The 20,928-nt window shown below is 41.8% G+C and overlaps 1 protein-coding gene across 1 annotated transcript in view; it reads right to left on the reverse strand.

Moving 5' to 3' along the window:
• The window catches only part of LOC140732803 (uncharacterized), a 28,848-nt gene extending 12,702 nt beyond the window's left edge, over nucleotides 1–16,146 (reverse strand). Inside the window, exons 1-3 of the mRNA XM_073055436.1 lie at nucleotides 16,008–16,146; nucleotides 7,458–7,552; nucleotides 1,837–1,944 (exon numbers count right to left, since the gene is read on the reverse strand). Coding sequence (XP_072911537.1) covers nucleotides 1,837–1,944; nucleotides 7,458–7,552; nucleotides 16,008–16,146 — 342 coding nt within the window. The remainder of the gene's footprint in view (nucleotides 1–1,836; nucleotides 1,945–7,457; nucleotides 7,553–16,007) is intronic.
• Between the last annotated feature and the right edge of the window lie 4,782 nt (nucleotides 16,147–20,928).

Genomic DNA, 20,928 nt, shown 5'->3' on the forward strand with positions numbered 1-20,928 from the left:
AGTGTAAAAGTAGGTGCATGATAATTGCTTGATAGTCATCATTAATTTGATGGGCCAAAGAGCCTATTTCAATGCTCTAACTCTCAATTATTCTATGAGACCTATATGGTTATGGCAGGAACACAGAAACTCCATACAGACAGTTCCAGTGGTTAGTGATGAACTCCGGTCACTAGAACTATGAGACAGTAGCACTGCAAGCTGTGCCCAAATAGCTCTATGAACCAGGAAAGAATAATAAAATTACAATACAGAAAAGCTCTTTATGTTTGTGAGGGAGTGGCCAATATAGATAAAAGGAAAAGCATCACAACTATTACAAACCAGCCAATGCACAGAACTATTGCATGCTGAGCTATTCCAGCATTGAATATAAAAAACAAGCTTAACAAGGAAAGCTAGTTTGGATTTACATGCACAATGCTGACGATAATCATGTGTAGAAGCTGGTTTTGTCTCTGAGTAATGGAAGAGAAATGATCTTACTTGCTGCTGAGTGCAGTTGCCAATGGCTTATATAAGGTGCCAGTTGTAAACAAACCTCAGCATTCCTTTCTCTGAATTAATCGATTGTGGGTTCAAGTCCTACTGTCGAAGCAGGAGCACCAGAACCTAGTCTGGTTCTTCAGTGTGATACTGAGGGAGTGCTGCACTGTTGGGGGTGCTTTCTGTCAGATGAGATTGTGGTGAACTACATATACCTGTCTGGACACGCCCCCCCCGCTGACTGCTCCTGTGGCTCCTCCCACAGACCCCGGTATAAAGGCAATTGGCGCCTGAGCCCTGCCCTCAGTCTCCAGGATGTAGTATGGTGGTCAATTGCTGCTTGTTCTTTCTTCCAGCCAATAAAAGCCTATATCTCACCTCACGTCTCGGAGAGTTATTGATGGTGCATCAGAGATATTATACTGAGAACTGAATCTCCTTGGACTGTGTAGTATATCCTGGATTACACTCTGTTAAGAAGTTTGCCACAGTCAATAGACAATAGGTGCAGGAGTAGGCCAATTGGCCCTTCGAGCCAGCACCACCACTCACTGTGATCATGGCTGATCATCCACCATCAGTAACCCGTTACTGCCTTCTCCCCAAACATGAATGTTGGATCACACAATGCAATTTCTTGGTCCTATTCAAGACAAGAAAAATAGACAGAGCTCCTTTTTAATGTTACTAAGGAATCATACTAAGTCTCTTTCTCCCTGGGCTCTCTAGTTTCATCTCTGATAACGTTCTTTAAACTTCAACAAATCTAAAGCCCCTCCTGCCTAATTCTTGTACCAGTCATCTACCATCTTACATGGCTGGTACTCCCCATTGCCTCGGTATTTTGTTATTTCTATATGAACATGTTTCTGTGATCACCACTCTATGCAGAGATACAGGACAGTAACAGGCCCTACTGTCCCATCGAGCCCGCGTCGCCCAATTACACCGATGTGACCAACGTCATTGAAATGTGGGATGAAACTGGAGCACCCAGAGGAAACCTATGCAGTCATGGGGGGAATGTTCGAACTTCTTACCTACAGCAGTGGAATAGAACTGGATCACTGGCGCTGTAATAACATCGCACTAACCACAACATCTTACTTCGATCATTTTTGAAACTGAAAGCATTCCCTCTTCCAAACCACCTATACAATTTGTTATATTTATGTCTTCTTTCACCCCTTATCAGATCTTACACCACCTGGGGCCAGGCACTCTGGAATTACCTCTCTAACATACCATCTTCCTTCCCATCTCTTTCTTTTCCAACTGTCTCCTCAGTGCAGTACCTTTTCACCTCTGACTAAATAGTTGCTGTAGCAACGTGTTTAAATGTGAACCCACCTTTATTTCACCAATAAGTTTATTCTTCAATATCTCCAATTCCTTATTCTTTTGCTGCTCAGCCACAAGAAGAGCATTTTTCACTGCTTCTGTTTCCTCTTTCAAGGCCTAAGCAGAACATTACACATAAGAAGCATAACAAGGTTATTTACACTGCTCACTTCTTAGAAAAAAAAGTAAATTTAATTAGATCTGAATCATTAAAGATAAAAAGATAGGAAGTTATCATTTGGATCAGCAGATGGCCAGTCACATTCTCTTCCCCTTGTTGGGTAAGATTCATCAGGTCAATGAGACTTCACTGTAAAGAACACCCCATAACACCTTGTGCTAGTGGAACTTTGATAGCAGTGCAGGTAAGATTGTGGACTGAATGTTGTAACCTTGCAATTGGAAGGATTTTGTGGGCAACAGAATGAAGAGTTAAATAGCAAATAAAGGTATTATCTGTATATTGTTTAAATCTACCTGTCATAAAAGCATTTCAAATTATTGCGCAAGCAAAATCCATCCTTTGCATTCAAAAGGAATCGCTCTTCTTTGTTAATAGGTTTGCACACAATCTTCCCTTAAGCCAGGGTTGAAATTGCATGAGTTTTGTTGCCATCAAGTAAAAGCATGCAGTATTAACTTGGGTCGAGACTATTCATGCAAAGTTCATACTGGATACCATACTGGTGCTCAAGAGAAGTCTAAAGAGCTGCCGATAGAAATGGCAAAAAGTTCAGTTAAAAATTTAAATTTATTCATGGACCTACATTAATGCATGGATAATTTCCTGCAACTGCCATCTGGATTGGATTGAGATTGACTATAAATGATTCTCAGCTGTCGGGTATTCAGCACTTAAAAAGGAACTTGCTCTGGTTGCAGTAGAACTTAAGGAACAAATGGAATCTTTTCTTCAGCAATACATCAGGTGTTATTTTTAGGTTCTCATTAATATCTGTTCACAATCTGAAGTTCTGTACCCCATGGTTTCAGCTGCTGCATTTATAATTTAGACAACAAGCTTGGGGTAGAGGTTCCTCCATCCTATGTTATTTAGAGGTAGCAGAAGGTTTATTAGCCAGGTTAGGTCATCCTTGTCAAGGCAGAAGGGTCAGATAGAAAATAGCCCCAAGGGAAGTTAAGAAGAAGTCTTGTTGGACTGCCATTTACTGATTAACAATCAAAGTAACTAATACGCTAATACAGTATACTAATAAACTAATATACCTGGTCCATTTCCGACACCTCCCTCCACTTCCTTGATCTTTCTGTCTCCGTCTCTGGAGACGGCTTATCTACTGATATCTACTGTAAGCCTACAGACTCTCACAGCTACCTGGACTATTCTCTTCCCACCCTGTCTCTTGCAAAAATGCAAGCCCCTTCTTGCAATTCCTTTGTCTCTGCCGCATCTGCTCTCAGGATGAGGCTTTTCATTCCTGGACGAAGGAGATGTCTTCCCTTTTTAAACAAAGAGGCTTCCCTTCTTCCACCATCAACTCTGCTCTCAAACGCGTCTCTCCCATGTCCTGCACATCTGCCTTCACCCCATCCGCCCGCCACCCCACTTGGGATAGCGTTCCCCTTGTCCTCACCTACCACCCCACCAGCCTTTGGGTCCAATGTATAATTCTCCGTAACTTTCGCCACCTCCAACAGGATCCCAATACCAAGCACATCTTTCCCTCCCCCCCCCTTCAGCTTTCCACAGAGATCGCTCCCTACGCGACTCCCTTGTCCGTTCATCCCCCCCCCCCCCATCCCTTCCCACCAATCTCCCTCCTGTTCCTCCACAAACAAGTGCTACACCTGTCCTTACACTTCCTCCCTCACCACCATTCAGGGCCCCAGACAGTCCTTCCAGGTGAGGCGACACTTCACCTGTGAGTCGGCTGGTGTGGTATACTGCATCCGGTGCTCCCGGTGTGGCCTTTTATATATTGGTGAGACCTGACGCAGACTGGGAGACTGTTTCGCTGAACACCTACGCTCTGTCCACCAGAGAAAGCAGAATCTCCCAGTGGCCACACATTTTAATTCCACATCCCATTCCCATTTTGATATGTCTATCCATGGCCTCCTCCACTGTCAAGATGAAGCCACACTCAGGTTGGAGGAACAACACCTTATATACCGGCTGGGTAGCCTCCAACCTGATGGCATGAACATTGACTTCTCTAATTTCTGTTAATGCCCCTCCTCCCCTTCTTACCCCATCCCTGATATGTTTAGTTGTTTTTTTTCCCTCTCTCTCTCTCTCTCTCTGCCCATCACTCTGCCTGTTCTCCATCTCCCTCTGGTGCTCCCCTCCCTCTTTCTTTCTCCCTAGGCCTCCCATCCCATGATCCTTTCCCTTCTCTAGCTCTGTATCCCTTTTGCCAATCACCTTTCTGGCTCTCAGCTTCACCCCACCCCTTCCGGTCTTCCCCTATCAGTTTGCATTTCCCCCTCCCCCCACTACTTTCAAATCTCTTACTATCTTTCGTTTCAGTTAGTCCTGACAAAGGGTCTCGGCACGAAACATCGACAGTGCTTCTCCTTATAGATGCTGCCTGGCCTGCTGTGTTCCACCAGCATTTTGTGTGTGTTGCTGTGAAGTAACTAATATATTACTTTTCCAAGTGGTCTTCTATAAGCAGAGGCACACCTACCTTATGACAGCATCATTAGAGTGGAAGTGAGAGAGTAGCAGCAGGAAGTAGAATTTGACCTCTATCTGTCATTGACACCTGCTTTGGCACTTGGGATTTTAATGTTCTAACTTTTTTCAAACTATCTTGAGGTCATTAAAGCCAGTAGTCTGCCTATAGTCCACAAATATCTCAGAATGGGGACTAATGAGTACTGACAAAGAAATTCACCATTTTCCTCAAGGGAAAACATTAAAAGACAATGATAGGGACAACTCACTTCTATTCTCCCTCGACTGACTCAATAAAATCAGATGTGTCCGTACAGACATCTATTTACCATGACTGAAGAACACTACTGGGCTCTGCCCATCATTGCCAAAATTCCACATTCTTCTATGATCATCCAGGACTGTAAAGAAAATCTTCCATTTATTCTCTCCGTCGGCCCCTCCAGTGCCCCTCTATTATTGTCTATGTTCACTTCTCTTCCTCCCTTAACCTCCTATAACTTCCCAGACTGACCATGAACTTCATGTTCACTTTATGATCATCTTATCAAAGAAATCTAGCTCTCACTCACTCAACAGTCCTCCCACAAAACTACTGCACATCTCACTGCCTTTTCTGGCTGAAATAAAAACAGAAAATGCTGGAAGTGCTCCGTAATCAGGCTGCATCTGAGGGAAGAGACACAAAGTTAGAGTTTCAGGTTGATGACTCATCCTCAGAACTGGGAAGCAGAGAAACAAGCTAGTTAAATTCAGAGAGTGGGAAAAGTGGGATGCCTTTGATAAGGTAAAACTGAGATGACCACGTTGTCAGAGGCATCTACTTTCCCTCACACAGCCTATAGCTTACAAAGCTTCTTTGATTTCCTTGCCAATTTTGACCAGAGGTCTTCAACGTGAAATAATAAGTCTTACATCATTTCCCACAGATATGGTCAGGCCTGCTCACTATTTCCAGCATTTTATGTCTTCTGTTTAATTTCATTTCTTTTCCTAGCTGCCATATTAGCTAATACTGTAAATTATTGCTCTCCTCAGAGGCTTTCTCCTCCCTTGCAAATATCTTGTCATCACAATTTCCCCAAATGAGAGATCCTTGGTTCATCTGCCAATGCCTCTATCATCCAACCTCCACTTCCTTTCCCATCTCCAAAAGCATTGTTGGCCATTTCTTTCTCCTCCAGTTTTCCACCGGGATGGAGTTTTCTTGCCAGTTTCTCTGCTTATCCATTGGATCAGAGCCAGAGAATCACCTGCAATAGCATTTCTTCACACTCCTGCATTGTTACCTCTGCTCTCTTCCACTGGCCCATTCCTTGTCCTTCTCCTGTTTCTTATCCAGTTATGGTCTCATACTGACATCATCCAAAAACTCAGTATCAGCATCAACCACAAAATTTGAGTCTACAGCCCCACCACTTCTTTTAATTCTCCCAATGTCCCGAGTTATCACACTGGTTGCTGACATCTAGTGTTGGATGAACATAATTTCCTTTTATAAAATATTGGCAATGTAAAAACTGATGTCCTGGGACCTAGCCACAAATGCCACTCTTCAGCCATCAGCTCTAGTCCTCTCTGTGGGCACACTGCGCTTGAATCTAGCTGTTTGGAGTTCTGTTAGGTTATTTACACCTCAGCTTAGCTTTCAATTCCAGGTCCTCTCTATCATCAGGACTGCTTGTTCCACTTCTACAACACTGACTACCTCGACTGGAGTGTACCTGATCTGCTGCTGAAATCCTCAAACATTTAACCATATAATCATATAACAATTACAGCACAGAAACAAGCCATCTCAGCCCTTCTAGTCAGTGCCAAACGCTCTCATCTAGTCCCACCGAACTGCACTCAGCCCATAACCCTTCATTCCTTTCCTGTCCATATACCTATCCAATTTGACTTTAAATGACAATATCGAACCTGCCTCTACCACTTCTACTGGAAGCTCATTCTACACAGCTACCACTCTCTGAGTAAAGAAATTCCCCCTCAAGTTACCCCTAAACTTTTGCCCCCAACTCTGAACTCAAGTACTCTTGTTTGAATCTCCCCTACTCTCAATGGAAAAAGCCTATCAACATCAACTCTATCTATCCCCCTCATAATTTTAAATACCTCTATCAAGTCCCCCCTCAACCTTCTATGCTTCAAAGTATAAAGACCTAACTTGTTCAACCTTTCTCTGTAACTTAGCTGCTGAAACCCAAGTAACATTCTAGTAAATCTCCTCTGTACCCTCTCTCTATTTTGTTGACATCTTTCCTATAATTCGGTGACCAGAACTGTACACAATACTCCAAATTCGGCCTCACCAATGCCTTGTACAATTTTAACATTACATCCCAACTCCATTATCCATTTGATCCATTATCTCTCATGCTTGATTGTTCCGGTACACTTTGAGTTGGGTCGAGCTTCTAACTTGTTTCCTTTCAGATTAGTTAAAGAATGTAATTATGAGGCTGTATATAGAACTTTTGTAGAATTGTGCATAGCTCAAGGAAGCTCTCTTAAGATTTTTTCTAATACTATATAATGCTGTCATCGTGATTCGTTGTTGGTTTAACATCAGTCAAGTGGATATCCAAATGCCCAGTTGCTTATAATGTTGATTTGATTGCTTATTTTCTTTGCAATGTAATTGCTCATATGGAGCTTTATTACCAAAGCAGGGCATTTCTTAAACTGTAAGGGCCATATGCAAAATTCCTCATCTACCCCAAGCTTTGGTCTCCGGAGCTGTGAACTAATGATTCCCCTTGTGTGTTGGGTACAGTTGAAGTTGGGCTCAATTGTGATGCCTCTCTTATTAGAAAGGCTGAACAATAGCTTCTTGTATTGACAAGCTGTTTCACCGGTACTAGTTGATATGATTGACCCCTTAAGCTAAGTTTTCAGTTGAATAAATGAATATTTGGTCAGAAAGTGAACAATGCCAATGCTTTCAACAAAATCTAAAAAGGAGATAATCAATGAGTTCTCATACCCAATTTAAAACAGCTGATCTTGCTTTCTCCAAGGACTGCTCCTGTTTAATATTGGATGCTTCCATGTATTGTTGATGAATTGCTGATCCCAGTTCTATAGTGGCAGAGAAACACTATGTTATTTTATGAATCCATTTAATTACACAGCACACAAGGAAAACTAGATGTAGTTTGAATCCAATGTTTATTGGCCCTTTGGCCTAGCAAGCTGCACTGCCCAGCAACCCACCTATTTATCCCTAATAACAATTTATCATGCCTAATTAACCTACTAACCAATATGTCTTTGAAATGTGGGAGGAAACTGGATCGATCCACCAAAGGAAACCCACGTGCTCACAGGAAGAACATATAAACTTCTTACAAATGGCACTGGATTTGAACTCTGAACTGCGATGACCTGAGCTGTAATTGCATCACGCTCAACCCTATGCTATTGTGATGCCCAAATTCCTCTCTGTCTAAAGGGATATCCTTCTATTCTGTAGCTGTGTCCTCTGGTCATAGACTCTCCCTCTACTGGAAATATCCTCTGCATGTCCAGAGAGATTACACAGATAGAATGGACTGCACTGCTTCCTGTGCTGAAATCTGCCTGATTCTTTGAAGTATTCAGATTGATCTGTGTGCAAGCGAGTATCAAACAACGTCCAAAATTCAACTCTAATAATTCTAAAAGAGTGGCACAAATGTCACTGTTCCTGAAACTTCATCAACTGCCTTTTGATTTCAAATTTATACTTCTTTTTTGCCCATCCCAAAAAGCCTGTTTGTGACAGTACCATAGGCAAGGTCTGTTAAATCAGATGGGTTTGAACTAATGGCATTCTTGGTGTTGGAAGATAGACGAATGAAATGATGCAACAATAGAATAAATTGATATACAAGATGTTCTAAAGCTGCACGAAATTTACTGGCCTAGCTAGTACACTTTACCAATATGCAAATTTTGATTATGCTGTTATGAAAAAGAGTATTTGAATGAAAACAAGGGAAGAGAATTGGCCCAGAAGATTGTGTCACAAATTAAGAAGGCTAAGCTGTGAGTAAAACTATAAAGGTATAATGTTGCATAAAGGAGGCATTTAAGACAGAACTTTGTCAAACCACATAAAATTTCAAATGATATAGACAAAGTCTGTCAAAAATTAAAATAGATAATATAAATGAAAATGAAAAACAGTAAAGAGTGAGAAGATGACTAAAAAACTTAGCTGAAATTGTGATAAATGTTCAGAATAATCAATCAGCAAGGTAAAGGAAGTGAATAACATTCAACATATTTCATTTGCTGAGGTAGTTAATATACAGTATAAAGTAAAACAGCATTTTGCAGCCTGTAATTTTTTTGTTATGTTTTTGAAACACAGTAGTATCTATAACAAATTACATCAATGTGTCATTTGCAGTGATGTCAACACCAGACAAAGGCACTTTCACCATTCATTATGCAACATAATGCCATTAAATAATTCCTTAGTTTTCCACTTAGCGGCATAGGATCAGGTAACTTTGCTGCAGGGCATCGGAATCATTCACCTGACTCAGATCATGTCATGTCGTAAATCATCATAGTAGATCAATGAAAGTGACATGATTTCAGGTTCAGTGCTTGTGGAGAAAATCCAAAAGTTCAAAGAACCAACAATGCAGTTTAGAAGTAATATTATGAAAATTATTTTGCATTATTTGCTATTTATTCTTTTGGTGCATTCCAAATACTACAACCACCATTAAAGACAAGTTGAAATCATAGAACGACTTTAAAGAATGAACAACACTAGAAACTTCACATATTGATTGGGAAAGGTGAATAAAGAAAAGGGTTCTACAGGTGAGAGGGGAATGGATAGCTAGATTCTCCTTGGGTATATTGGATTGGACTGTATAATTTTTATTTTCCTTTTAGTTTAACTTTCTTATGTTCATTTGTATTTTTGTATAATTATCGATGCAAATACAATTGTTCAGTGTGTTTCTTAAAGGTATCTTTCGGAAAGCTCCTTGGGTACTGTATTACTTGAATAAGGGCTATCTTATTGGTTAGTTCAAGCAAAGGAATTTGAATGGAATTTATTGCTAATTATCAAATTGGTTTAAGAAGATTAGACCACATTTTGTCTCTACGTCTCTTTGTATAGGCTTTGCTTTTGCTAAACCCTTTGATTTCTTAAGTTGTATAAGATGTTGGTCAGGTAAATATAGAGTATTGTGAGCAGTTCTGGTCACTCATCAACTGAAAAGCTAGCAAAAAACTTGAAAGAGTCCAGAGAACATTTACTCAGATGTTGCTGGACTTGAGGAATTGAGTTAAAGGGAAAAGTTGAACAGGTTAAGACTTTATTCCCAGGCGCACAGGAAAATGAGAGGACATCTTATAGATATATACTAACTTATGAGGGGTATGAATTGGGACAATGCATGTAGGTTGGGTGACTAGAACTGGAGGTCATAGGTTAAGGGCGAAAGGTGAGATATTTTAGGGGAATCTGAGGGGGATCTTCCTCACTCAGAGGGTGGTGCAAATATGGGAAAAGTTGCCAGTGGAATGGGGTAGACGTGGGTCCAACTGTAACATTTAAGATAAGTGTAGATAGGTACATGGATGAGATAGGTATGGAGGCATATGCTCTGGGTACAGGTAGATGGGACCAGGCAGAACTCTAGGCCAGCATGGACTAGAAGTCCCAAAGGGTGAGTCTCAATGAACTATTACTATGAGTGAATGAGATCAATTAAAGCAGGGTAATGGAAGAAAATATATCATTGATGAAGCCATGGCTGTTTCTCAATATCTTGCTAAATTAACATTGAAGTTAAGAGTGTCAGGGAGCTCGAGTTTAGGACCATAAGACTACCCCTTATACCTGCAAATGATGTTCCCTAAGATGATTTCTTTAGAAACAGCTCACGGAATAAAGAACAATTTGGCATTCTGAACAATGGAAAGTATGGATTGGGGTAAAGTGATACATCAGAATCTGTTACAAAAGTAAAAGTCAAAGTAAAATTTATTGTCAAAGGATGCATATGTTAAAATACACTACCTTGAGACTCAGTCTCTTTCAGGCATTTACAGAAAAATGAAGAAATACAATAGAATCAAAACAAAAATATACCTAAATGGATCCTCTCCATCTCTGATTCCCCAATGAGGATTGGCTCGAGGACCTCTGGCTTCATTCTCCTGTAGCTGATAATCAGCTTTTTGGCTTTGCTGACACTGTATGAGATGTTGTGCTTATGGCACCATTCACCCAGATTATCAGTCTCCCTCCTACATGCCAATTCATCACCACCTTTGATTTGGCCAATAACAATGGTGTCCTAAGCAAAGGAGTATAGGAATAGAGTGAGGTGGAGGATAAACGCATGGCAGAGGGATTGGAGCAGGGGGAAGGGATTCAGATTTCTGGATCATTGGGACCTCTTTTGGGGCAGGCATGACCTGTACAAAAAGGACGAGGTGCACTTGAATCCAAAGGGGACCAATATCCTGTCAGGGAAGTTTGCTAAGGCTACTGGGGAAAGTTTAAACTAGAATTGCTGGGGGGTGGGAACTGAACTGAAGAGACAGAGGAAGGGCCATTTAGCTCACAAATAGAGAAAGCTTGTAGGCAGTGTGAGAGGGAGGAAAGGCTGGTGATAGAGAAGGGATGCACTCAGACTAATGGTTTGAGATGTGTCTATTTTAATGCAAGAAGCATCATGAACAAAGCAGATGAGCTTAGAGCGTGGACCAGTACCTGGAACTATGATGATGTGGCCATTACAGAGACTTGGATGGCTTAGGGACAGGAATGAATACTTATAGTGCCAGGGTTTAGATGTTTCAAGAAGGACAGGGAGGGAGGCAAAATAAGTGGGGGGTGTGGCACTGTTGATCTGAGATAGTGTCACGGCTGCAGAAAAGGAGGGAGTCATAGAGGGATTGTCGACCTAGTCTCTGTGGGTGGAAGTTACAAACAGGAAGGGGTCAATAACTTTACTGGGTGTTTTATATAGACCACCAAAGAGTAACAGGGACATTGAGAAGCAGATAGGGAGACAAATTCTGGAATGGTGCAGTAATAAAAGGGTTGTTGTGATGGGGAATTTTAATTTCCCAAATATTGATTGGCATCTCACCTCAAGGGGTTTAGATGGGGTGGAGTTTGTTCAGGAAGGTTTCCTGACACAGTGTGTAGATAAGCCTACAAGAGGAGAGTCTGTACTTATCTGGTGTGGGGAAATGAGCCTAGTCAGGTGTCAGATTTCTCAGTGGGAGAGCGTTTTGGAGATAGTGATCACAATTCTATCTCCTTTACCATAGCATCGGAGAGGGATAGGAACTGACAAGTTAGGAAAGTGTTTAATTGGAGTAAGGGGAAATATGAGGCTATCAGGCAGGAATTTGGAAGCATAAATTGGGAATAGATGTTCTCAGAGAAATGTATAGAAGAAATCTGGCAAATGTTCAGGGGATACCTGCATAGGTACGTTCCAATGAGAATGGGAAAGGATGTAGGTACAGGAACCGAGGTGTACAAAGGCTGTTGAAAATCTAGTCAAGAAGAGAAGAAAAGCTTACAAAAGGTTCAAAAAACTAGTTAATGATAGAGATCTAAAAAATTATAAGGCTAGCAGGAAGGAGCTTAAGAATGAAATTAGGAGAGCCAGAAGGGGCCATGAGAAGGCCTTGGCAAGCAGGGTAAAGGAAAACCCCAAGGTATTCTACAAGTATGTGAAGAACAAGAGGATAAGATGTGAGAGAATAGGACCAATCAAGTGTGACAGTGGAAAAGTGTGTATGGAACCGGAGGAGGTAGCAGAGATATTTAATGAATACTTTGCTTCAGTATTCACTCCGGAAAAGGATCTTGGTGATTGTAGGGATGACTTACAGTGGACTGAAAAGCTTGAGCATATAGACATTAAGAAAGAGGATGTGCTGGAGCTTTTGAAAAGCATCAAGTTGGATAAATCACCCGAACCGGATGAGATATACTCCAGGCTACTTGGGAGGTGAGGGAGGAGATTGCTGAGCCTCTGGCGATGATCTTTGCATCATCAATAAGGAAGGGATAGGTTTCGGAGGATTGGAGGGTTGCAGATGTTGTTCCCTTATTCAAGAAAGAGAGTAGGGATATCCCAGGAAATTATAGACCAGTGAGTCTTACTTCAGTGGTTGGTAAGTTGATGGAGAAGATCCCGAGAGGCAGGAATTATGAACATTTGGAGAGACATAATATGATTGGGAACATGGCTTTGCCAAAGGCAGGATGTGCCTTACGAGCCTGATTGAATTTTTTGAGGATGTGACTAAACACATTGATGAAGGAAGAGTAGTAGATGTAGTGTATATGGATTTCAGCAAGGCATTTGACAAGGTATCCCATGTAATGCTTATTGAGGAGTAAGGAGGCATGGGATCCAAGGGGACATTGCTCTGTGGATCCAGAACTGGCTTGCTCACAGAAGGCAAAGAGAGGTTGTAGACGGGTCATATTCTGCATGGAGGTCGGTCACCAGTGGAGTGCCTCAGGGATCTGTTCTGAGACTCTTTCTCTTTGTCATTTTTATAAATGACCTGGATGAGGAAGTGGAGAGATGGGTTAGTAAATTTGCTGATGGTTGGAGGTATTGTGGATGGTGTGGAGGGATGTCAGAGCTTACAGCGGGTCATTAATATGATGCAAAACTGGACTGAGAAGTGGCACATAGAGTTCCACACAGATAAATGTGAGGTGGTTTGTTTTGGTAGGTCACATGTGATGGCAGAATATAGTATTAATGGTAAGACTCTTGGCAGTGTGGAGGATCAGAGGGATCTTAGGGTCCGAGTCCATAGAACATTCAAAGCTGCTCTGTAGGTTGACTCTGTGTTTAAGAAGGCATACAGTGCATTGGCCTTCATCAACCATGGGATTGAGTTCAAGAGCCAAGAGGTAATGTTGCAGCTATATAGGGCCCTGGTCAGACCCCACTTGGAGTACTGTGCTCAGTTCTGGTTACCTCACTGGAAGGATGTGGAAACTATAGAATGGGTGTAGAGGAGATTTACAAGGATGTTGCCTGGATTGGGGAGCATGCCTTATGAGAACAGGTTGAGTGAACTTGGCCTTCTCTCTTTGGAGCGGCAGAGGATGAGAGGTGACCTGATAAAGGTGTAAAAGATAATTAGAGGCATTGATCGTGTGGATAGTCAAAGGTTTTTTCCCCAGGGCTGAAATGGCTAACATGAGAGGACACAGTTTTAAGGTGCTTGGAAGTAGGTACAGAGGAGATGTCAGGGGTAAGTATTTTTATGCAGAGGGTGGTGAGTGGGGTGCCAGCGACGGTGCTGGAGGTGAATGCAATAGGATCTCCTAAGAGGCTTCTGAATAGGTACATTGAGTTTAGAAAACTAGAGGGCTATGGGTAACCCAAGGTAATTTCTAAAGTAAGTACCAGTTCTAAGAAAGGTATCTAATCGGAAAGATGAGGGCTGATCTGAGTGAGTCAGCTTGGCTTTGTGCATAGGAAGTCCTGTCTCACTAATGAAATTGAGCTTTTTGAGGAGATTACTAAGAAAATTGATGCCAAGGTAGAAGGCATGGTAACATCGACTTTATCAAAGCTCTAGACAAGGTCTTGTATGACAATCTGGTCTGGAAAGTTAGGGTTCATGAGACATCAGGAGTTTGGGAAAACTGGATTCAAAATTGGTGATAGGAAGCAGAGGGTGGTGGTTATAGAGTGGAGGTCATTAATCAGTACTTTATCACAAGTATTGGTACTGGGACCTGTATTGTTTGTCATCCATATAAATGACCTGGATGAGAATGTCTGTGGTTTGATAAGTAAGTTTGCTGACAACACCAAGACTGGTGGAGTTGTAGATAGAGGGGAAAGTTCCCTAAGAATACAGAGGGATATAGTTTAGCTGGAAATTAGTTTGTATGGTGGCAACTTAATCCACAGAAGTGTGAAGTAATGCATTTTGGGTTGTCTAATACTGGTAGGACATATGCAATAAAGGGCGGGGATGCATTAATGTACAGAGAGACCTTGGTGTGTAAAATCCTTAGTTCCCTGAATATATGGATAGGGTGAAGAAAATATTTAAGTTTGTTTGCCTTCAAAGCTAAGATATAAGAACTGGGAACTGGGACATGTTATAGCTATACAAAGATATTGCTTAGGTCACGCTTAGAATGTAGTTTACACACGATAGAAAGGATGTGGCAACATCAGATAAAGTGCAGATGGGATTCACCAGGACATTACCTAGAAAGGAAGTTACAAGGAGAGGTTTGATAAGCTGGGGTAGTTCTCACTGGAGGGTGATCATATAGAAGTTTATAAAATTATGAGGAGTATAGATAAGTTTGATAGCCACTGCCTTTTTCCAAGGATATGGGGAATCTAACACTAGGGGGCATAGGTGCGAGAGAAAATATTTAATGCTGCTCTGAGAGGCAAGTTTCTCAGTGGTGGTGGGTCTATGGAACAAGCTGCCAGAGGAGGTAGCAGAGACAGACACAAACCTAGCATTTGGATGGGTATGTGAATGGGGGAGGATTAGCGGAATATGGTCCAATAGGATTGATGAAGTTTGGCAACTTGTTCCACGGGGACGAGTTGGGTCAATGAAGCTGTGTCTCTGCAGTACAACTTCACAATTCCACTAACCCCGTTTCTCCTTTATGCAAATGCTGCTGATCATTTCCATTTTTTTCTGTTTTTATTTCAGATTTCCAACATCTGCAGGTTTTTTGGATCTCCCTCCCCCTAAACATTTTAGTCTGATTTACAAACTGATCCTTGGGATGACCCTCTCTATTGTGTAATCTTCTGCTCCGTAAGTCTACAAAAATGCACCTTTAATCCAATCCTCCTGCAGCACTCTGAATGTTATCACTCAACAGTCATAGCTATAGACTCGCTTCAAAAACCTCCCGGAAGCTCCATCAGCTGTACTTCAAAATGCTCCTGAACATCCGCTTTTCCTAAGACGATAGACATCTACACCAATATCTCCAGGTGCGGCCAGGGATTGTCGCACGCCTTAGTGAACTGCCACAGCTGAGTTTGAGAATCCATTCAGAGCAAATTATTGAATTTTTAAAAAAGGCACATGGTATATGCCACGACTAAGTCGTGCCCAATTTATGTCATGTGCACGGTGAAGTATAGGTACAATGAAAAACTCGCTTGCACATGGGTACAAATAAGGAAGGGTCTCGGCCCGAAACGTTGACTGTACTTCTTCCTATAGATGCTGCCTGGCCTGCTGTGTTCCACCAGCGTTTTGTGTGTGTTGCTTGTAAATGATACATACATTCTGAACCATAACCCCTGTGGTGTGTGACTATAGTGCCAGCTCTTTATGTAACTTATTCCCACAGCATAGCCCTCCTCCCCCCGCCATTCGCGAAGCCTGATTCTGAACTTTGCAAACGTCCAAAAGCCATACATTGGACCAGCCCTGCGGATCCCGATCCCCCCGCAGCGGAAAACGTCAGTTCGATTGCCGGAGGCGCTCTAGCTGCACCCCAAACATTGGGGTTAACGTTACAGGCTCCCACCTAGAATACACTTGTGAGCGTTCTGTTGAATCAGGCCATGCCTCGGCTCCTTATACCAGGTGGGGAGACCCCGCGTCCCTCCGTCTGGTGTCACAAGCAACGACTTCCTGGACTTGATGTTGAAGCACCAAGTATCCATTCAGACTCCAGCACCTTCACCCGAAGTGATGTGTAACGACGGCAGGCTCGGTTTCTCCCCGCTCGATGCACTCTCGACTGGCTGCCGGGCCCGCGAACTTCACCCGGGTCCGGTCGCTGTGGAAACGGGTCCAGAGTTACAAGGCACCACTTATTACAACGATACCGTCACCGTGAGCGGGACATGACTGAGGACGAGAGGGAGGGGAGGGGGAAGAGGGGATTACTGTAATAGAGGGCAATGTGGAAAGTATGGGGGAAAGGAAGCGGGGGAGAGAGGGAACGGGACGAAAGAGAAGGGGAAGGGCGGAGGTGCGAGGGAATAGGAGAAAAGGCGAGAAAGAAATTAGGAAAGATGGAGGTGGAGAGAGGAGAGGGTGGGGAGGGAAGGAAAGGAATAGGCTGAAGGAAGGGTGGGAGAGAATGAGAGAAAAACTAAGGGAAAGGTAAGACAACGAAATATGAGAGGGTGAGACAAATGAGGGGCAGGGAAGAAGGTGAGGGAGAGCAGGGAAAGGGAAGATAGTGACTAAAGGGAGATGGGGAGAGAAAAATGAGTGATGAAGAGGCTGAGGGGAGAATAGGAGAAATAATGGAAAGAGAGATTAAGGGGCAGTAAGAGAGAGGGAGTGAGGAGACAGGAGAGTAAGAGGGAGTGATGAAGAGGATGAAGTGGGAGAAGGTAGAGGTTGATAGGGTCATTGAAGAAATGGAGAGTGAAAAAAGATGGAACAGATTGAAATAGATCGAGTAATTTAAGGGAGGTAATGAGGGTGGGAAAGATGAATGAAGCGGAGAGGAGGGAAAGGTTAGGTGGAAAAAGGAGAATTAGTAATTGGTTTATTAGTGTCACCTGTACTGAGATACAATAAGAAACTTTGTTTTACACACAATCCTTCCAAACCATTTCACAATATGAGTATATCAAGTTAACACAAGGGAAAACAACAGCAGAATATTGTGTAACACAAAGAAAGTTTGGTGTTGGTACATAATAAGACACAAGGGCCATGACAAGGTCTGTTTAAACGTTTTATAACAGTGGGTCTGTAGCTCTCTTTGAGTCTGGTGGTAATTGTTTGCAAGTCCAGTGTAAGGGGGAGGGCAGAGAAGAGAGTGGGTCTGGGATGGGAGGGGTTGGCTGCTTTTCAGGGCTGGCAAGACTTGTAGATAGAGTCCACGAAGGGAAAGCTGATTTTCACAATATGCTGAGCTGTGTTCACAACTCTGTAGTCTCTTGCTCTTGCAGTCTTGGGCAGAGCAATTGTCGTACATCTTTCCTCTCCCTCCTCTTCACTTGTCACTCCCTCTTATATTTCCTTGCATCTATGATGCATCTGGAAAGGATGCTTTCAATGGTGTATTGATGAAAACTGGTGAGGGTCAATGGGGACATGACAAAATTCTGTCGCCGTCTGAGGAGGGAGAGGTATGGATTAGAATTGGTGGGGGTCAATGGGTCGAGCCAAATAAAATGGGCTAGTGTACAGAGGGAGGGAGGGAGAGAGGGGTTTGAACAGGGAGGAAAAAACAGCAGTAATGGGAGAAGGGGGAAATATGTGGATGTGAAGGGACTGTGATGAAGAGGGAGAGGAAGGAGCTTGAGAGGGATTGGGGTGGGCAGAGAAGGAAGTAGGGGGAACAAGGAATTGAGGTGAAGACAAACTGTAATGTTTCATACCCCCCACTGCATCTGGATTAATTCCCACAAAGCATCAGTGAAACCTGCTGTTAGCTCAGCCAGGAGTTTGAGATTATTGTAACATCAGCTTGGCTTCTTTCTCTACTGGCCCCTTTTAACCTTATCATTGATAGGCAACACAACCACACAAAAATACTACTTTTATTATACCAGAACAATGAGCCACAGTGTGCTGTTTTTTTATTTCACATCAGAATTTTTCATTTTTCCCCCTCATTCTTCACATGGGAATTAAAACTTTTGAACAATTAACACTTTTCCTCCCTCTAGTGGGCATGAATGGTTTTGCTTTTCCATGGGTTCATTAAGAGCTTTCAGTTTTGGTGAGTACATTTGGAAAGGTATGAACACAGAACTGAACTTTTCTAGGGTTCTTGTCCTGGTCTAAACTGAATGGGTTGTATTAGACCTCTGCAACAGAGGGACATACTGAGAGATCTCATAATCTCAGTACCTGAAAGCACCACTGAAGACAGTTCTGTCAAAGGTGCATCTGATTTCAAAGGCATTAAAATTTTAATTTAGTGCTGTTTATCCAGACAAACACAAAATTACATTGTATTGCAGCACTTGAATGTAGAACCTTCCAATTTTGTCAAGTATCAGGTGAGTTCTCGTCCAAATCCTCAAACTATTCACTCACCATACATTGTGCTTCTTCTCATTATAATATAGCAAATAGTTTTTTTTAAAACGTGAATTCAGTGCCAGAGGTGGCAAAACATGCTGAAGCATTTTCAGTAGCATAATAAACAATTTGCCTTTCTGTTGCAATCTTTTTGGAGCCAAGGATCTTTACGCTCAGCAGATCCACTACTGAACTGCTAATGCTGTCTGTAGGTAAATGCAGTTGACAATTTGACCCTGGTACAACCACAAGATATATGCATTCAACAATTTTTTTTTTTGGTTTTATTTGTTGAATGAATTTTGGCAAGCAATTCTGGAAAGCCTGCTCTTCATATAGTGATGGAAACTTTGAAATTTACCTAAGCAGACAGACCTTCAATTTAACACATCAGAATCAGGTTTCTGAAAACTGACATGTCATGAAATTTGTTATTTTGTGGCAGTTCAGTACAATACATAAAAATAACATGTTTACAATAAGAAATACAATGCCTTGAAAAAGTATTCAGCTCCCAGAAATATTTTTACATTTTACTGTCTCATTTTCTTGATTTAAAATATATTAAGTAGACTTTTTGAGCCAATCTACAAAACATTGTGCATCATGTCAAACCAAAAGAAAAAATCCAAAACCTGTCAATAATTTACTAAAAATTAAACACCTAAATTGTGAGGCTGAAAAAAAATTCACCCCCTTTGTAATCACTACACTAACTTTCCTTAGGTGCAATACTGTATATATCTTACCAACTCACCCAATTTGTTGATGTAGAAAATTGAAGGATCACCTGAATAAATGCCCCCTCTCCCTGTAAGGTGCTACAGAATGGTAGATTTTCAACAGACCAAACCAAAATGAAGGCAAAGAGCATCAAGTCAAGGAAATGATAATAGAAAAGTACAAATCTGGGGAAGGGTACAAGACCATCTCAGAGTCACTGAACATTGAGCTCTGAGGTGTAGTACGTTGTGAAAAAGTGGGAAAAAATATAAAACCACAGCCACATTGCCTAGGTCAGGCCATCCTTTAGTTGCTAGAGAAGAATGGTACTTGTAAGAGAGGCTATTGTGATGCCAACAGTGGTTCACATAGCTTTGGCAAAAAAAAATCCTTGCCCGTAAAGACTTTGCAAGTGTCACATGGAAGATCTTGGTAAAGATGTGGGAAAAAGTTTTGTAGTTGAATGAGCCTAAAGTGAATTTTTTTTACCTCAACAGCAAGCAGTACATGTGGCATAAATCTAATACTGCACATCAGCCAGGAAACACCATCCCTAACTATAAAATATGATGGAGGTAGCATCATGCTGTGAGGATGCTTATCAGTATGAACTGGAAATCTGGTCAGGATTGATGGGAAGATAAATGCTGCTAAATACAGAGAGATCCTGCATTAAAAACCTGCTAACCTCTGCCAGAAAGATTAAACTGGGGAGGAAGTTCATTTTTCAGCAAGACAACCGACCCAAAGCACAGAGCCAGAGCAATCACAGAGTGGCTTCAAATGAAGAAAATTGATGTCCTTGAATGGCCCAGTCAGAGTTCTGACCTTAGCCCAATTGAACATCTTGGGAAAGACCTCAAGATTGCTGCCCACCACTTCTCCCCATCTCACCTGGCAGAGCTTGAGCAATTTTGCAAGGAGAAATGGGCAAATCTTGCTCCATCACATTGTGCAAAGCAAATAGACCTATCCAAAAAGACTGTAATAGCTGTGAGTTGTGGTCCAACTGAGTACAGAGTAAAAAGGGAACAACTACTGAATCTCTTGACCATGTCTGCATGTTTTTATGCGTTGAGTTGCTTCCATATGGTTGGCTAATTAGATGTTTGCTTAAACAAGTGTACTGATGTACCTAATAAAAGGACCATTGTGTATTATATATATATACATACACACACAAAATTCAATTAAATAAATAGTGCGAAGAGAAAGCAGAAAAATACTATGGTAGTGTTTATGGGTTGGTTCATTGTATGTTCAGAAATCTGATAGCGGAGGGGAAGAAGCTGTTCCTAAAAGGAGCACTAAATGACTGGACCCCCAACAAAATGGCAGTCCTTCATGAAAATATTGGTCAGCCTATAACCTAAGCTTGAATTCCCTGTTCTGGTCTGAATGTAGGTCTTGCTGCATCAATAAACAGTAAGAGATCACAACATCCTTTAACTGGCAATATACAAACTTTGTACTGAAAAACAAATATTACCCAATGTTAGGAACTCAATTGTGATATATTTTAAACCATTAAATAGAGGATTATAAGTCAAATAAAATCAAATACAGTGGTAATCAAAAAACAAAGAGCATCCTTTAGAATGTGAGTTCAAATCCCACCATGGCATGCACAGAATTAAGTCAACATTGAATGAAATAAACAAATACATTATAGAGACTAAACTACTGGTGAGTCACAAAAATTCCCCTCATTTCCCTTTCAGGGAAAGCAA

This window comes from Hemitrygon akajei, chromosome 9 (genome assembly GCF_048418815.1).
Source record: "Hemitrygon akajei chromosome 9, sHemAka1.3, whole genome shotgun sequence".
Lineage (NCBI taxonomy): Eukaryota > Metazoa > Chordata > Chondrichthyes > Myliobatiformes > Dasyatidae > Hemitrygon > Hemitrygon akajei.